The sequence below is a fragment of the Mastigoproctus giganteus genome, chromosome 7 (assembly GCF_048544385.1).
Source record: "Mastigoproctus giganteus isolate SK-2022 chromosome 7, ASM4854438v1, whole genome shotgun sequence".
In the NCBI taxonomy this organism is placed as follows: domain Eukaryota; kingdom Metazoa; phylum Arthropoda; class Arachnida; order Uropygi; family Thelyphonidae; genus Mastigoproctus; species Mastigoproctus giganteus.
The window spans coordinates 196791646-196811661 of record NC_143581.1 but is presented as its reverse complement, the minus strand read 5'-3'; the positions used below and the strand labels follow the sequence as shown (position 1 = coordinate 196811661).

Here is a 20016-nt window from a genome sequence, read left to right as displayed (position 1 = left end):
ATGTTGGTAGGGTTGTGAATGACACTAATGATGGTACTGCACCAACTGTGCAGTACCATCCAAGCTGCCTGTACTGCACCAACTGTGCAGTACAGGCAGCCCCCATATAACACAGTACTTCTACATGATTTAACCCTGACACGACTGATAAATTGTGGCAATCCTCACACAACATGATTTTACTCTAACACAATTAAAGAATTGCAACAAACCTCACATAAAACGGTATTTTTAAGCTTTTGAGCATGGGAAACCCTGCAATTATACTAGATATAATTTTTCAATATTTCCACTCATTTTTGTGAATCACCGCTGTTGACTCACTAGTCGTTAATACAAAAAAAAAAAAAAAAAAATTTATTCGGAAATCCCCATATTTTATTTCTAAATAAAATACAGAGATTTTAATAATTGAGAAAATAGAAAAAGCACTCAGTATTTGGATTGATGACAGCAGTAAAAATGGATCTAACATTAGATGACTGTATTTAAAAAAAAGGCACTAAAAATGTATAACCATTTAAAAGAAAATGGAGAATCTTCTGTTAACCCAGAGTTTATTGCCAGTAAAGGTTGGTTAGAAGGATTTAAAATCCACTTCTCATTACATAACATAAGAATTCAGGGGTAAAGTGCCTCAGCTGATAATGAAGCTGCCAAGAAGTATGCATAGGAGTTTAAAAAAAAAAAATTATGAAGAGCACAGATACATACCACACTGAGTTTCAATGCCAAATCAGACAGGTCTTTGGTGGGGGGGGGGGAATGTCCAGCAGAACATTTATTTCAAAAAAAGAGAAAACTGCACCAGGTTTTAAGGCATCAAAAGATTGTGTAACATTACTTATGCACAGTAATACATCAGGATATTACATGAAAAACCTATACTAATTTATAGATCCTCTAATCCTAATGCAATGAAAGGTGTATATAAAAACATGTTACCGGTATACTGGAAAGCAAATAAAAAAGCTTGTGTAACTGCTGATTTATTTAAACAATGGTTTCTACACTGTTTTGTGCTAGCTATGGAAAACTAAAGCAGAAAAATCTAGATTTCAAATTTTTTTTTTTAATATTGGATAATGTGCCAGGCCATCCAAAAGATTTAAGTCACCCAAACATTGAAGTAATGTTCCTACCACCTAATACAACTTTTTAATTCAGCCATTAGATCAAGGCATTATATCTACCTTTAAAACTCATTACATCAGAAAATTGTTACAATGGATTTTGGAAAAAAATTGATTCCCAATCTACTGAAGTGATGTAGGTATGGAAACATTTTCCAATTGTGGACTATATCAGAATCAGCTTTATTGCTCAAAGAAGTAAAACCATCAACAAACATTTTTCCAATACACATTAAATGAGTGTTGAAAAATATACGGCCAGAGTCAATTCATTCAGGAAATATGGTTGAACTGGCAGAAAATGGAATCTGTGCAATAGTAGAACTTGCTAAGCCAGTAGGAGGGGAAGGTTTTGATGATATGACTACTGAAGACGTTCAAGAATTAGTGGTAGATAAAGAGGCTGGCAGATTTGGTAGAAATGGCATCAGAAGTAAACCAAATCAATTCAGAGGATGAGTGCAGATGAAAATTCTGATGTTCCAAATTTTACACTAAAAAGCATACAGGAAGGCATAAACTTAGATGACCAATTAGAATCTTATTTTTTGAATGCAAATCCTTCTACTGTAAGGAGCACAAAGTTAAAAGGGAGCTTCAAAAATGCTTACCCCCATACCATAAATTTTACAAAGATCTATCAAGACAAAAGCAAACAAATCCAAATTACTGATTTTTTTAAAGAGAGAAGAAAATACATAAAATCTAGATGTTGCATAAGAAAGTTCAGAAGGTGAAAATATTCTGAAATAGAGAAAACATTCTCATTTGATTCTGCTAAGTAACGATGAATAGAAAGAAAATTAAATGAATGTACATTATCTGACATATACGTATCACAGTTGGTTCAGTTATTACTATTTTTAATAAAAATAAAGTTTCCGATAGTTGTTAAAAAAAAAATGGTGCATTTTGGTTAGCTTTTGGAATGTAACCTCCCTTTTTATTCTGGTTCTTAGTCACATATAACACGGTTTCGCACTACACAGGAACCTAACTACCGTGTTATACGAGGGTTACCTGCACTACTCAGGGTAGTGGAGAATGAAAAAAACCTAGGGGTAATTGTGCAGTCAGACAAAGTTTTCTGAGCAGTGCATACCGGCTGCAAGAGTAGCTCATGGGGTCTTGTCAATGATAAACAGGAATTTTTCTAGCAGGGATAAGGTGATTATCCCCTTGTATAAGATGGTCAGGCTACACCTTGAGTACTGCATACAGGTCTGGAGGCCTCATTTTAGGAAGGATGCAGAGCTGCTGGAACATGTACTGAGAAGGGTAATGAGATTGGTGAGGGAACAAAGGGTTGATGTTACCAAAAAAAGGCTTAAGTTCTGCAAATTGCAGCATCTGGAGTCTAGATACCTGCAAGGTGATCTGATTGTATAAAGCTTCATATGCCTCTATTAATGTATATCAATGGAGAACATGGAACTGACAGCAGCATTCCCACCATTTTAAATAAAATAATTTTATTTTGTAAACTCTTGTCATTTTATATTATACTTTTATTATATGCATAGAATTAATTCTGGTATTCAGTTATAGATTCTAACACCAAAAGCCAGAGTCTTCTTCAATTTCATATAGTGTCACAGTCCAAGTTCTTTAATAGTACTTATGATATTCAAACAAACTTCTAAAATCCAAAGTCAAGTAAATTTAAACAGCAATGAAACCAAAGTCATTCTGTCTTCAAATATTATACTGCAGTCTACTCAAATCAAAGGAATGTATGTCAGCTAAGTAGAATTTGTCATGAAAATACTCCAGCATCCTTTTTCTGAGTGTTTCTTTCTTTTTTTTTTCTAACCCTGTTTCAATGGATAACAGGGTGGAGGGGAATAAGGATTTTTTTTTTTCCAAAGGGGTAACTCTTTCTGATTACCGAGGATGGGGTTGCAAAAAAGATGAATTAAAACTGCGTATTTTTTTTGTCTGATTCATTTCAGGTATTGACTTTAGTGATCAGTGTCCTTCCTTATGCATTGTGGATATTTCAGAAACAGAACTGAAATCCATAATAAATTCACTGAAATATCTATCTGCCATTGGTCCTAATTTGATTCCTGGTTTTGGGGTTAAGATTTCCAGTTATGATGTCATTGACTTATTATTTTATTTATAAAAGGGGTCCTTTAGCCAAGCATGTATTCCTCAGCAACTGAAGTGGTGGCACAGAGTTGTTCCAGTTCTTAAAATGTGGAGACTTACTTCTATTGTTGATTTTCAATCTGTTCACCCCCTTTTAGAGACAATGGGTAAAATTTTACTTACTGTCCAAGGTTCTATATTTTTTTCTGTTCAAGCCCTTTTTTGTTGCATTATAGGGTAAATAAGACAAGTAATCAGCTAAATCCACTGAAACTTGTCTTATTTATCTAGTTTAATTTTTCAGGCTTATTATAATAAACAGGTGATTCACGGAATTTTTTTAAACATTTCTGCTGCTTTTGATATGGTCATAGCCTTCACTCTGTTAAAAATGCTGAAAGTATTTTTCTGTTGCTGGTTTCAATGTGGAATGTTGTTATTATATTACAGTTCTTTTTTTATAACTTTAGCTTTTCATTTCAATTCTAAAAGGACACAATATATTGCTACTACTGGTGAGCTTTTTTTTTTTTTTCGTCTTCGCCTTTTCCCATTATTATATGGGGGTCAGCGTTTTTTTTTTTTTTTTTTTTTTTTTTTGGCATGCAATTTTTACGGCCGGATGCGCTTCCTGATGCCAACCCTCACCCTTTATCCGGGCTGGGAATATGCAGTGGTCATTCCCTTACCTGCCGCATCCTCTGTATTTGGTGGGTACGGGCTCGAACCCCGGTCTAATCAAGAAGCGTGTGCTATGCACTACTGCTCCTGCCCACCTGGCTACGGAGGCGCCATCTTTTACTTTCTGCAATTTTATCTCCATTATGACGATGTCTATTTTCATTTAGCTAATCCATTAAAAGAAGTGAATTTATCCATTTCACAAGCATTAAACTCCTTCCCAACCTACTGGTTTAGTCTTTCAGTTAACTTAATGAAGTCAAAATATGTTCCACTTTATGTGACTGTTCTGGCCGCCAGGCTTGAGGTTGTAATTAATTTTGTTCCACTGATCCTCTCAGACTCAGTTACATTTGTAGAGGTTGTTTTGGATGAAAAATTATCTTTCCACCTTCATTTTGCTAAGCTCAAAATTTTCTTGTTACATGTGGGCTGCTCAAAACTCATTTTACTTTAATTGTAAATCACAAAACAATTTTGAAATACGTTTTTAACGAGAGGGGGACTTGAAAGGTTCATGGCCTGATTATGAAAGGGTAATGGTGCAGTGTTAAAAATTACTGTACTCAATGTATAATGCTTCAAATAGTAACCCACCAAGTTTCACACAGTTTCAATAATGTTCTGTAGTCAAAGTTGTGTGAATGAGGAAAGATGGACAAAATCAGTCACTGTGCAGTCATCCAATACTTGGGAAAAAAGGGACTAATGCTAAAGGCAATTCATTCAAGAAGTGGGACACATAATTTAAATGAAGGAGGAAGAGCCTGGAAGATGACCCACACTGTGGAAGACCTCCAACATTCATCACTCGACAAGTTATCAACAGAGTGTGCATGATCTGTTGATAAATGATTAATGAGCGTTCAGTACATTGCCAGCACATACACATGAAAAAGGGCAGAAATGTTTTTTTTTTTTCATTGCAAGAACCTCTGTCCTTGCTATGAAAGAGGTTCTGCATCATTTTCAAGATCCAGCAAATTTCTTTGCAAGGTTTGTAACCAGGGATCAATCATTTTCAGCCAGAGACTAAAGGAGTAATCCACAAGGTGGAAACAGCTCTTATCTACCCCCCTCCAAAGAAAGACAAGTCAATTCCTTCTGCTGGCAAAGTGACGGCATTAGTTTTTTAGGATGCTGATGAAGTGTTACTAGTGGATTTTGGCCCTATAATTGTCTGGCCTTTCTGATTACCTTCAGAAAGGCCAGACAATTATAGGTCCAAATTTGTGTGAAAACATAAAAAACAAATACCAAAGAAAGCTCAGTAAAGGAGTCTTATTTCACTAGGGACACATGCCTGCTCACAAGTCTATCACTGCCATGGCTGTACTGCATGAGTGCAGCTTTGAAATCTTGGACCATCCTCCGTATTCACCACATCTAGCAACATGGGACTTTCGCTTATATCCTAATTAAAAAAAAAAAAAAAAAAAAAAAAAACTTCGCCGGCATACATTTTCCCACCAACAGTGATGTCACTGGTGCAGTGGATGCATTCCTGGATTGTCCAAGAGAAAACTTTTTCACAGCTGGAATCAATGCATTGCACCATAGGTGGCAAAAGTGTATTGATTCTAAAGGAGATTATGTTGAAAGTAATATGCTACCAGACTGCTCAAATAAACCCTTTATACTCATGCCAAAAACTTTATCAAATGCCCACATAGATGTAGTAGTAGTGGCATGTGATGCAAGAAAGCAAGTGTATGAGCTAATGCAGCATCAGCCAAAAAAAAAAAAAAAAAAAAAATCACACCATTCCCTCCAAATGCCTGTCCAGTTCCTCCTTAAATTTATTCAACCTATCAACTTCCACAACGACAGATGGAAGTTTGTTCCAGCAATTAACCACCCGCTGGCTAAAGGCAAATTTCCGCACATCTATTCTATATCTGTCCTTTCTTAATTAGAATTTATGCCACCTTAGGTTCGTAATCTGAACAAGTGGAAGGATCCCATCAGAATTCAGCGTGCTCAAACCATTCAAGGCCTTATACATCTCAATCAGATCACCGCACAGGTGCCTAGTCTCCAGCCACTGCAATTTGCAGAACTTAAGCCTCTCTTGGTAAGAGGATCCCTTCATTCCCCTCACCAATCTTGTTGCCCTTCTCTGTACAAGCTCAAGTAAATCTACATCCTTCCTAAAATTAGGTCTCCAGACCTGTACGCAGTACTCAAGGTGTGGCCTGACCATTGCCTTATGCAGAGGGATAATCACCTCCTTTTCCCTGCTAGCAAAATTCCTATATATCATTGACAAAACCCCATGACCTGCCCTGGCAGCTTGTCTGCATTGCTCAGAAAACTTCATATCTGCCTGCACAATTACTCCCAGGTCTTTTTTATTTTCTACCACCTTAAGCGTAGTACCACACAGTTGGTACGTTTCTCTGGGGTTACTTCTACCCATATGCAGTATTTTGCATTTGTCAAGGTTAAGCTTCAGTTGCCACTTCTTAGCCCATCTGCCCAAATTATCTAGATCCTGTTGCAGGATCTAGATGCTGCCATTACTGCCATTAACAACCCTGCCAACCTTTGTATCATCTGCAAACTTCGACATTAAGCTTAATATACCTTCATCAATATCATTGATAAATATACAAAACAGTGGACCCAACACCGAACCCTGTGGGACTCCACTAATAACATTAGTCCACGAAGAGCAGCACCCATTGATTACCATCCTCTGTCTTCTCCCACTTAACCATCCTTTTATCCATTGTAGCAACTTACCCTTAATACCATTCTGCTCCAATTTGTACAATAGTCTTTCATGCGCAACAGTGTCAAAAGCTTTCTTGAAATCCAAATATATGATATCAAAATTATTTTTTGCATCCAGTTGCTTTGTAACCACATCATAGTATCCAATCAAAATTGTCAGACAAGACTTTCCCTTAACAAACCCATGCTGTGTCTGAATTATTATTGAAGTGTTGTCTAGATGATCCTGATCATGTCACCCTTAGATGGTCGTGTCACCCTTCGATCCCCCTTTGTGAATTTGGGATACATTTGCACATCTCCAGTCCGTGGGAACCTCCCCTGAGTCCAAGGATGCTCTCATAATTATGGCTAAGGGTTTGCCTAGTTGCTTTGCCGCTTCCTTTAATATAACTGGATAGATCCCATCCACACCAGGTGCTTTTCTTATGTTTAACTTCAACAATTTCTCCTCCACTTTGCTCTCAGTTATTACATAATCATTAAGTATCCTGCTACAATTTGATAACCTTCTGCCATTTTCAAACCTTAATAATTCCTCACGTGTGAATGTAGATGCAAAATAATCATTCAGTTTGTTTGCTATCTGAGCAGGATCATCAACAGTCGAACCATCAATGTCAAGTGGACCAATCAGATTCATCCCCTTCCTTTTGGAATTTATATAAGTAAAGAAATCCTTGCTGTTTTTCTTAGCATCTTTTGCCAAGGATTTGTCGTAATCTGCCTTCGCCTGCCTAACCTCCTTTGTGACCTGATTACAGACTAGCTTATATATGCCATAGGCTTCTGAGTCGCTTGATAATTTATATGCATCCCATGCATTTTTCTTCCCTGTTACGAGTCTCATTAGATAACCATTTAGGCCTAAACCTTGAACAATATTTCTTAATAGGTATGAAACTTTTAGAAGCATCCATGATTAATTCCTTGAATGCTTCCCACTTAGAATTTACTGTTGGTAACATCGTCAGTTGATCCCACTGTACTCACCTTTACGGAAGCAAAAACCCTTTCCTTTACCCCTGATGGTAATTAAATCTTTAAGTAAATCCCACATCAGTACACTGTGATCAGTGCCACCTAGTGGTTCCTTTATCTGCAAATTCTTAATACACGAATGATCACTGCTGATAACCAGATCAAGAGTATTACTCTCTCTGGTTGCCTCTCGAACATGCTGCTGCAGAAAACAATCATCCAATAAATCCACAAAAGTCTGACTGGTGTGTGAGTGACCAACCCACAAGTTCCAGTCAATATCTGGGAAGTTAAAATCCCCCATTATAAGACATTCTGATTTACTGGCCCACTATTTCTCTGTACAATTGTTCATTGTACTCATTCAAGTCATTAGGCCTATAACACACTCCTACTCTTATTTTTGCATATGTCACACCAAACTGACTCAACAGTGCACTGTTCATCTATATCAACTGGGTGCACTTCTTTTGATTTTATATTTTTCTTAATTAACAGCATAACACCTCCTCCCTTTCTATCCTGTCTATCCTTTCTATACACATTGTACTCCCCAAATTCCAGTTCTGCATTCCTTACATCTGTGTGACACCACGTCCCTGCTATCCCAACAACATCCACCTTTGATGTCTTGACCAACACTTCAAATTCATCAAATTTATTTACTATACTTCTAGCATTGGTATACATGCAAGTTACCCTAACACATCCCATATACCCACCTATTTCAGGATGACTGCCATCCGTCCCTGAAACCCCCAACACCCCTCACTCCGGGTCGCTACTTATTCTAATAGAAGTTGTGCAAGAATCACCTTCACCTCTGCCTACGGCTACTGTTAAACTATTATTCCCCAAGCTATCAGTTTTCCGACCCACCTAACACTGCCTCGATAGCATCAGCAAATATTCTTGCACCCTTTCTATTTAAGTGTATCCCATCCCTGTAGAAGCAATCTCTCCTGTTGACAAGTACAGACCAGGCTGAAAAAAATTCTATCCCTTGAGCCTTGCACAATCTTTCCAGGGCCGAATTGATCAACAAGGCTCTCATCATATACTCCCTCCTATCGTGTCTGGGCAGAATTGCAGACACTTTCAAATTCAACCCTAATTCTCGGCTCTTGTTCGACAGTGACCTGTACTTGTTAAGTAATTCTGCCGGTCTCCTGCTCTTAATATCATTAGTGCCAACGTGTACAACTATATCACCTTTTGTGCCCTTAAAAGATGATATCCGCTCTACAATGTCATCAACCTTTGCCCCTGGCAGACATACCCTGGTCCTGTTCCACCTATCCTTTTTACAAAGCATGTTCCCCGTTTCTGTGACAATAGTCACCAACAACTACTAATTCCTGTGGGACCAGCGCATTCTACCTTGAGGGTTGCCACTGTGTTGCGTGATGACCAAGTGCAAGCTCTGGTGTCGATGTGGGCAGCTGAGAGCTTGATGTGCCCCTCAATTTAGATCTTTCGAGGGCATCCACCCTGTCCTTCAAACTCTCATATAGGCCCATAACAACGCTGAGTTGTCGCCTGATTTCCTTACACTCCTTACATCGTGCGCACACAAAGACATCCCCCATGGCAATATCATGTTCTGTTCCAGAGAGTTCGGCAAACATTTCACAAGTTGTACATTGTTTTAGGCTGTGATGCGTTGGAGAATCGCCCCCCCCCCTCAGTTCTCCCCCGAGTCACAGCACTCCTGCCACTTTGTGCCCGTTGCTTTGCTGCTCTAGTTTGGGGCATGATATTTTAAATTAATAAGATCAATAAATTAAATTAATTAAATGTCAATACTATGCTATCTAACAGAAACAGTGAAGTGTATTACTCTATATAATTTGTTTTAATCCCACACACATATATATATATATGCCTTAGTAATTTAGTCATCAGTTTCCAAATCTGTATTAAAACTAGTGCTTACTTATGAATACTATATATTGATTAGTTGAATCATAAATTAAAGCATCCACCTACACATTCAAGATATGCCTCTGAAAATTAAGAATTATGGGTAAACAGATCCAATGGAGGATAAAAATTCTCACAGATTTCAAACATATGACTAGAGAACTGGTTATTTTTCCAAGCCATAATTACTATGATTGGAGAATTCCATTTCATCAGATTGAAGAAGGTGGACAGTTTTTCTTAATTATGGACCATTGCTTATATTATGGACTGTTGAATATAAATGTGATGTGGTTTTAATGATCATAAGTTAAGTAGTCTTTTATGTTATAGTTACATGATATGAAATATTATCTCAACTGTATGATGTGATTTCTGTTGAGTTAATGTTTAGGGGTATTGTCTGTTTTTTAAGTAACTGGCAATAATGAATTTTATATATGAAAGCAAGAAATAAATATGAATGCTTAAGGATTAGAGTAAACTTTTTAAAAGACTTTCTTCTGTATGCTAAGCACTTTGCAAACTTCAAAAACTCTCAAGTTGAAATTGCAAAAAAGAAAAAGAAAACTAGTTTTATTAAAAATATAAAAATTATAAATGATTAAGTAATGTAGAGTAAATTTGACATAACATCAGTAACTAGAATATTTACCGTTATATTATACAACAAACACAAGAAATATTATATATTGTAATTAGTACAGTAAGTCCCTGTCATACGTAAGAGATACATTCCAGGACTTCTTACAGAAGTCAAGTTTTATATAACTTGGGAATGACTAATAAAATATTGCTACTATATCCCTGATATGCCAAAATTACAAAAACCACATAACATCCTCAGAAGAATGAAGAAAAATAGTTATATTTTTTAAAATTAATTAGTTATATATATATAGAAAAAATATTTATATATTTTTAATTAGTTCAATCAAAAACTTTATATAGAGACAGCAGCGAAGTAGCTGGAGTGGCACATAAGAAAAGAAAACATAAAATTAAGAAAAAACACATTATTTTACAAATATTAATATCAACGTAGAATGTATTGAGTATTACAGCTCTGATTCATACTATCTATGTTATTGTACTGTAAAAACAAATGTATTTCAAAGCCTTGGTTATTATAGTTTACTTCAGTGGTGCCGATCCCTTCACCACTTCTCATATCCTTTGTCCTTTATCTTTGTCCTTATGTTCACTGTTCACACTGAAAAATCTAAATTTGGCACAGTACTTGTTAATGTTTATCCATTTTCATTCATCCTGATTATTTTAATTTTCTGATCCAAATTGATCACTTTCCTTTTCTTGGTAGATTTACTAATATTGCTGTCACTTATTATCTTAGTTGGCACCATGATAACAGTCAAAATGAAATTTTCTGTAAAGAACTTCAGAGTTTTGGCAGAAGCACACTATTATCACCTCAAATACTCACATTTTACTAAAGCACATTTCTGGAAGTCACTACCATAAAACAATAGAGCAATTTGGGCTTTATTTGGTTTATTGGGCTTTTCTGTTAGTGCAATTCATTATAAATGGGTGGTAAACTCGATCTTATTGTGTTTGCAATAACACCGATAGCTGGAATTCTGTGAATTTTTATGTTATCATGGTGAAATGCGTGTCCTCTTCATTAAAACCTTGTCATATAAAAAAAACAAATTTTCAGAATCTTCTCTTCATTCCTTTTTTTTAAGCTTGTTACTGAGTATCTCACTTGCGCTATTTGTGGATGCTGGTTTGTCATTATTGATTGCTTATTTTATTTTTACTGTTTTAAATTTTACAATCCTAAAAAAAATAAAAATACGTAAGTCCAAAGTTACATAACACAGGAACTTCTTGTATATATTTCTTGTGTTTGTAGAGTCTATTGATCTGTCATGTTTGTTTGTAAAAGTACGAAAAAATGCATAAAAACAATAATAATAAAGTACAATATACATACCTTCATTTATCAATATTTCTTTCATTTCATTTGGTTTTGCAGTGGTAGCTAAATCAATATCCACTGGTTCTTCCTGAATAAGTAAATCTCGCACAGCTCCACCAGCAATGCGCAACTCATATCCATTACGACAGAATACGTCAGCTAACTTTCTCAATTCTGGAGTTAAAATGGCTTTGAATTCTGGGGTATCAAGCTTCTTAATACACATGTCTGACTGTAAATGCCTGATGAAAACTAGTGATCTGTATATGTTTATTGATGATGAATGAGTGACACATGAAAAGTTAATTAATTTTATAGGTGTCCAGATTATTCTTGATGTCAACTTAAACATCTTGCTCCAAATTTAATTTTTAATGAATCCTAAAAAAGAAAACAGTTCACATTATAGCAACTTACATTTCATACACAAACAGCCTGATATAATTATATTAGATTTATATTGGATATAACTGAAATATAATAGTAGTAGTAGTAGCACGTGATGCAAGTAAGCAAGTGTATGAGCTTATGCAGCATCAGCCAAAAAAAAAAAAAAACAACACACCATCCCTCCAAATCCTGTCCAGTTCCTCCTTAAATTTATTTAACCTATCAACTTCCACAACGACAGATGGAAGTTTATTCCAGCAATTAACCACCCGCTGGCTAAAGGCAAATTTCCGCACATCTATTCTACATCTGTCTTTTCTTAATTTGAATTTATGCCCCCTTAGGTTCGTAATCTGAACAAGTGGAAGGTTCCCATTAGAATTCAGCGTGCTCAACCTATTCAAGGCCTTATATACCTCAATCAGATCACCGCGCAGGTGCCTAGTCTCCAGCCACTGCAATTTGCAGAACTTAAGCCTCTCTTGGTAAGAGGATCCCTTCATTCCCCTCACCAATCTTGTTGCCCTCTCTGTACATGCTCAAGCAAATCTACATCCTTCCTAAAATGACCTGCCCTGGCAGCCTGTCTGCATTGCTCAGAAAACTTAATATCTGACTGCACAATTACTCCCAGGTCTTTTTCATTTTCTACCACCTTAAATGTAGTACCACACAGTTGGTATGTTTCTCTGGGGTTACTTCTACCCATATGCAGTACTTAACTATAATGTTATAGTTAAGATAAAGATATTAATGAGATAAGATAATTTAAAAACTAACTTAGAAGATATTAATCATTGTTATGTTACTTAGCAGAAAATTCTTTTGTTTATTTATTTTACTATTCTAATAAAGCAGTTGTGTTTAAAATATACTTTCATTTTATTCTTAAATCTAAAACAAAAATATTCAGTAATTGTAAATATTTACAATTACTGAATAGTTTGTTGTAAGTAATCATGGAAGCTTTAGTCAATTTGCTTAGAGCCTATCTAAAAACCAGAATTCAAAGAGGGAGTCTCCCAAAAAGCTTTCAGCTGACTAAACAGGGGCATGATAAAAGCCACAGGGGAAAGTTAGGAGACTCATTTATACACACAAGCAGAATAATAAGACTGGATTATTATTATTAGCTATATGGTGCAAGGAAGCCTGAGACTTATGCTGCACCAGCCAAAAAGAAAAAAAAAAATTCTGAATTACCCTGAGTGAGAGAGTCAGAATTAGAAGGGAATCACCAAAAAAGAGAAAAATGAAGATATCCAGCTCAGGACCCTGGGTGTGTCAAGCCCATACTCACCAGATGTCAGCTCCTGGGGTCAATATCCAAGACTATGTTTTGACCACTAGACAACCTGTATAAATTTAATATTAATAATTTTATAACTGAAAATTAGTGGTGTGTTATCCTATAGGCAAAAAAAAATAAATTTATAATTAATATTAATTATAAATTTAATATTAATAATTTTATAACTGAAAATTAGTGGTGTGTTATCCTATAGGCAAAAAAAATTTGCCTAGGGCCCTGATCAGAGGGGGGGGGGAGGCCCTAAAAATCACTGTTTCAAAAACTCATTGCTGTTTTTTACTAATATTTTTATGTGAATTTTTATCGGAAACTAAACTTTCTACCTGCCAAGGTCAATGAACTTTATTGAAGATTAATTTGAAAATTACATTTTTTTTTTCAAAAATGATTTTACCGAATTTGATGAAATTTTATATTTAGTTCTTATGTCATATAATTTGTTTGTTTTGATGTCACAATAAAATGAAATTGAAAGTGTTCTTTATCAGTTTTTTCTTTAGATGGGATGCAAATTCCATTTTGCCTTGAGCCCCATGAAGGTATAACATGCCACTGCTGAAAATTAAAAGTGAATGAAGCATCACAAGTAAAGCTCAAGTCCTTATATTTTTCTGAGTGGAGATGAGAATATGGCCTACAGAAAAGATAAAGTACTCTTATTTTTGTAAAATACAGTTATTTTTTTTATATTTGTAAGCAGATCCAAAAGCAAAAGATTTTCCAATTCATATAGAAAAATATACATTACGGTTTGGTTTTCTAATGTTGATCTTCTGAATGATATTCATTCAAAATCTTCAAGTTTACTCACAGCTGATGACTTGATGTTGAGCATATGTGAAAGAAAGGGAAATCAGAGGTACAAAGTTACCCATCTTAGTTAACTCCAGTCTTTAAATAATATAGGCTCTATAGCAACATTAAGAGCTAGTTTTCTTCAGTTAATTGGTGAAAAGTTAAAATATGTTATTAACTATACTATACTTAATGACAATCTTATTATATAACAGCTTTTTGAGAATACTGACAGAATCAAATCTGAGAAAACAATCATTTTTGACATTTATGGTCACCAGAATCCTATTCTGGTTCATCATACATATCAGTAACATTATTTATACACATTAACTGCTTTCCGCATGTATTATCCTTGCGGTATTTGGGTTTATAAAATTTTCCATTTTGGAACCAGGCATTTTATAGATGGTACTAATAAAGAACTAAACATTAGATGCAAGACCTTTTGGACCAGTGGATTACAGCATTCCTATGAGATTATCAATTATCAAGGCTATGTTAAAGTGGAAGCAATCAAATCCAGACAGATGTTCTCAGGAGTGGAAAAATGAATGTTATTGGAATAAGGACATGTAATTTTCTTGTTTGCATCCAGGAAGCAGCTGTCAGGAGTGATGAAAAATTAGAGTATTTCATCAGCTAAATTGTAGCTGCAGAAGCCATGCAGATTCATTTGTAACATAGCCTTGCTAATTACTTATGGGCATTTACTTTTCAATTTTAAAATGAAAAATAAATGTAAAGTTATGGCCTAATTTAGAACTAAAGAAGTTTTAAAGCAGAGGATGAAATAACACTGAGTGATAATCCGGTGGATTAAACTTTGGAATGGGATATATTCCCTCCATTTGCAATGAAAATATAGTCAGATAGCCATTTATTAAAGAGGCAAACAATGGTCTCAAGTATGAAGGCAAGCAAATATTTAAAATAATGGCTGAGAAGTTGGTCTCTAAAAGTTAGTTTTATGGAGTGTACCATTATTGCTATTAGCCATAAAAATAATTTCCCAGCACTACAACAAATTTTTTGTATCACAGCAGCAATATTATGTCATTTCATGCTGATGGGATAATATGAGTTCTTTTGGAGCAACTCACCCCCTCACCTTCCTAAAATCTAGTGATATATTCACAGACTAAATGTTTGTTGGGAGCATCTCTTTGCTGATATTCTTCCCTTGCTTAGGGAGAAAATTCTGTATAATTATCATTATACAGTTTAGCAGCTTTCAGAGTTCTATGATAAACAATTTGCCATTCCTCAATCAACAATCCAAAATAATAAAAATAAGCACTGTATCAAAAATTTCTGATAAAATAAAAGTTTCAATGGTATGACAAAAAATATCCACAGTATTTTGATTTTAATTCATTTGTCCCTTTAGGTTTGTATACATTCTCTCAGGTATGACAAGCTGGGCTTGATACCTGGGAGTGTAAAACAATGATTGAACTGATATTCAGATGGTGCTGGAGTCACATGGACTGAATTTTGGCAAAGTTCAGTCTTCTCTGCCTGTATTTTTGTGATGGTGGGATTGTTAGTAACCCAGGGTACACACCTGGGGGGGGGAGAACTGCCAGTGTGTGCCGAGGTCTAAGTGTGGCACCCATACCACACAGAGGAATGTGACCCCTCTGTGCAAACAGGCAATGTGAGGTGGCAGATGTTCATCAGTGCAATACCACTACTCTGCTTACTGGAGGCTTGAAGGCAAAACCAACATAATCTCCAGAGCAAAGCTTTGGCAGTGCCCCTATCTGTTCCATTATGCAGTATGAGTGATGTCTTTTGAGGTTAAGATTGACATCATGGTGAGATCCAATCTTCCTTACATTTCAAGAAAACAACTCTAAAACAGTGTTCACAGGCTAGCTGCTAAATAGGCCACTGGCCAATTACCTATTGGTAATTCTCTAAGAGGCATCTGGATCAGAGTGTATAATCTCACTGCCTCTACTCTGCCAGATAGTAACTAGAGAGTCAGAGTAGTGTGTATGCAGACGATATTGTTAAGGCCACATTATGTCAAGTAGCTGGGTAGATTCTTTCTGTGTATATGCCATATCCAAAATTTCATTGCTTCATACATAATGTCCTCCCCACCTTTTCTTACTACTGAATACATAACGAACAGTCAAACTTATGTGCAAAAAGATCTAAACCTCCCAAACACTTCCTTGTTTATTTCACAAACATGATCTCAGTTCCAATCTCAATGATATCCATTTCCACTTACAGTCTGCCAAGTCCCACTTACTTTTTATGACAGAATCCCAATTGTCAGTTGATTCAACAACTGCTCGTCTTAGTTGTCCTAATTATTTGCTGTATGATTCCTTTTGCTTCAAAGGTGATACTTGTGCACATGTATGCCCACTCTGATATTTCCTGTCAGACTTAGTCATTTGGAACCTCCTCCTTTCAATCTTCTCTGGCTGAAAATATCTCTACCCCATTCTGTCAAACTCATCTGTTGCCTCTATCATTCTTCCAACTCCACTAATTGCTTGGAACTCTTTGATTTCCTCTTTTCAAAACCTGACTTTCTCTCAAGTCCAACTTTCCTAAAGGTGAGGTAATTTTCCTTGGTAATTTTAATGTTTACAATTTCAGCTGGGTTCCGTTTTCTAGTCACACAGATCCCTGGTCCATATGTTGAGGCTTTTGAAATTATTAATGACCTCGCATGGATTACTTATTTAACTACTAGAATATTAGCCAATTCTAAACACACAGCCAACACTCTTGATCATTTTCTAACAAACAACCCTTTCGTGTACAGTCTCTAGGCACCTCAGATCACAACTTGGTGATGGTTTCTTCTCTTGTAGTCAATCTCAGCCTCGTGTTGTTTGGCATTACACGAATGTAAAATAGGATGATCTGCAAGATTTCTATTCTTCTTTTCATTTTAATCTTCTGATGTCAATGTTTGCTTAGATTGTGCGAGTGAAATTATTCTTGTAGGGATGAAACCCTTTATTCCACACTCCACCATAATATTTCATCATTTATTTAAACCTTGGTGTTCCGAAAAATGTGTTAAGGTTGTTCAAGATAAGGATGTTGCAAATCACAATTGGCTTTCATCCAAATTTCCACATTTATTTTCTACCTACGCCAAAGCTTGCAACAATTGTAACACAGTCAATCAGTCCAAACTAGATTTCGAACAGGCTAAGAGTAGAAACTTGCTTCTTGTCCAAATGGTAGTCAAGCATTCTGGTCTCTTGCCAAAGCTGATGGCTGCAACTTTTTCCCATCTCTACTCCCACCTCTGTTAAAACCTGATGGTTCTATTGCCACCTCAACTAAAGATAAAGCCAACCTACTAGCATTCTACTTTTCTTCTAAAATGTATATTGATGATCTTGGTAAAACACCTCCTACTATTCTTGGTAGACTCCATTCAATGCCTCCTGTGGTCTTTTGTCAAAAGGATGTCAGAAGAATTTTGAACAATCTAGATGTCAAGAAAGCTCCAGGTCCTATTGGTATTTCTCCACTTGTTCTCGAATCCTGAGCTTACTCCTGTTCTGTGTCATCTTTTAACAATTTCTTATTGTACTGGTGTTTTTCCTTTTGCTTGGAAATTTGCTCATGTCCAGCCAGTTCCTAATAAAAGGACAACAAATCCCACCCATCCAGTTATCATCCCATTGCACTTACTTCTATTCTTTCTAAAGTAATGGAAAATCCATTACTTAGAGAAATCAATGATCACCAATATGAATTTCACCAGTGTTGATCTACTGCTGATATACTGGCCTATGTTACCCATCTATGAACAACTGCTTGGCAAAACCCAAGCAGTTGCTCTTGACAGTTCAAAGGGTTTTGATCATGTTTGGCATAAAGGTCTTCTTAACAAGCTTCAGTCTTATGGGTTATCAACTATTTTTTGAAACTGAGTATCCAGTTTTCTCTCTCTCTGACTGCTCTCTGCAAGTGATGGTAGATAGCTCTGTCTTCTAATTTCTCCACTAATGCTGATATTCCCCAAGGTTCAGTTCTTTCTCCCACTCTTTTCATCTTGTATGTTAGTGACTTGGCACTGACTGGAAATCCTATCCATAGTTTTGATGATGATAGCACAAAGAATTCCACCTTCCAGTTTGAGAAACCTTGCCCTTCCTAAACAGCTTCAACTTCTCGAATAACCACTACCAATTTCTTAAATGCTGATCTGCAGGTGGGCAAAAGATAAATTAGTTAATTTCAATCCTTCTAAAACTCAGTCCTTGTCTTATATTATTATTATTAGCCATATGGTGCAAGGAAGCCTATGGCTTTTGCTGCATCAGCCAAAAAAAAATTCTGAGTTACCCCTGAGTGAGAGAGAGACAGAGCCAGAAATAGAAGGAAATCACCAAGAAAGAAGAATGATGATATCCAGCTCAGAACCCTGGGTGAGCCAAACCCATACTCACCAGATGTGAGCCCCTGGGGGTATCTCTCAAAAAGCATTCTTCTGCTCCTATGCTTATCTTCAATGACACTCAGATTTCTAGACAAGATCACATATCTTAATTAGGGATTACCCTGATTTCTAATCTCTATTGGCATAAGCACATCACAAATATTGCTTCCTCTGCATCTAAAAAACTTTATTTTCTCTTTCACTCTTGGCATTATTTTTCTTCTAAACAGTCAATATGTCAGCATAATATTTCTGTTTCAATCAATGAGGATTTAATTTAAAGAATAGCGCCTGGTTAAAAAATAGAAATGATAATTAACACCAGATCACTTTTGAATTACAGTTGTTAGCCCAACATTAGAAGCATTATAGCCATAGTAGCTTATGCGCCATCAATCCCCCCCCAACCAATATTAGAACCCGACAGGTTATTTAAATTAAATTAAATAACAGCAAAAATCGAAAAATCTACTGGATAAAAACGTAACGTGCATAACAATAAGCTGGACTGATCGGAAAGCTCAGTACTAACAATATGACATTTAGAAATCAGTAACATAGCTACCATTTTTCGGGCCAGGAGGCAAAGAACATGTTCGGACCCCTACTTAATGAAAATTGCAAAAACAGGAGACAGCCAAAGACGCCGGGCCCGGAGGCAATTGCCTTGCCTGCCAACATGGTAGCTACGCCACTGACAGAAATACTTTCTTAGTGGCATGTCAACTAAGAAATATAATGCTAATTTGCGTTTCTAAGCTGGAACGTCAACAATATCACGTGTCCTATATAACTCTTGTTACATTTTGGTTCGACAATGAAATGTTTCATAATTAAACAACATAACTAAAGAAAAACAAAACTACCTAAAAATTACAATAAAGATTCCTTAGGATGTTGTTACATGTATTTTAAAATTACATCCACATTATATTGCGTCACTTCGCTGTTATGAAAACCCGGTACGAAAAATGGCCACTTTTCCCGTTATGATATCATCAAAATATTGACGAAATACGGTAGTGTTGAGTTATTATTAATTAAAAGCTTTATACCTACTCAATATACAAAATATAAATAATATGATTTAAAGTTATTTTGTTATTAGTTTATTTTTAATATATAGTAACGGGTGAACCACGAACGATAGGAATGCCAATTCTTCACGTTTTTTCTACCTCGCTCATGTGTGGGCAAAACGTATTCCTCCACTTTATGGTGGAACATGTTTAAATCCTTGAACAAATATTATCTCAACAAAATTAGAGTTCCAAATGATCATATTTCACATCAACTGTTCATTATAATACAATCATCATTCAGTCTCAGAAAAATATCCATACTCTAAAAGTTTAGTGGAGGAAAGAAATAATCAGAGCAAAAAGATTCCTACTCAAAAACTTACAAGCATCAATATGAATTGAATTGATTTGACACTGGCGTTGAATCAAAAAAAGTTCTCGATACCCTCTTGAGCAGAGGATGGCAAACTTTTCCACTTTCTGAGCTATTTAAAAAGTAAACAAGGTCTCGAGAGCGACCTATCACAGTCATTTTTTACTACTATATTGATATTTTAAATAAAATACGCCGGTCG

At 35.8% G+C, this 20016-nt stretch overlaps 1 protein-coding gene across 1 annotated transcript in view; it reads right to left on the bottom strand.

Annotated features, from left to right (window-relative positions):
* LOC150083529 (CCA tRNA nucleotidyltransferase 1, mitochondrial-like) overlaps nucleotides 1–11837 on the bottom strand; it is a 59483-nt gene extending 47646 nt beyond the window's left edge. Inside the window, exon 1 of the mRNA XM_090377337.1 lies at nucleotides 11509–11837. Coding sequence (XP_090233463.1) covers nucleotides 11509–11719 — 211 coding nt within the window. The 5' untranslated portion in view covers nucleotides 11720–11837. The remainder of the gene's footprint in view (nucleotides 1–11508) is intronic.
* Between the last annotated feature and the right edge of the window lie 8179 nt (nucleotides 11838–20016).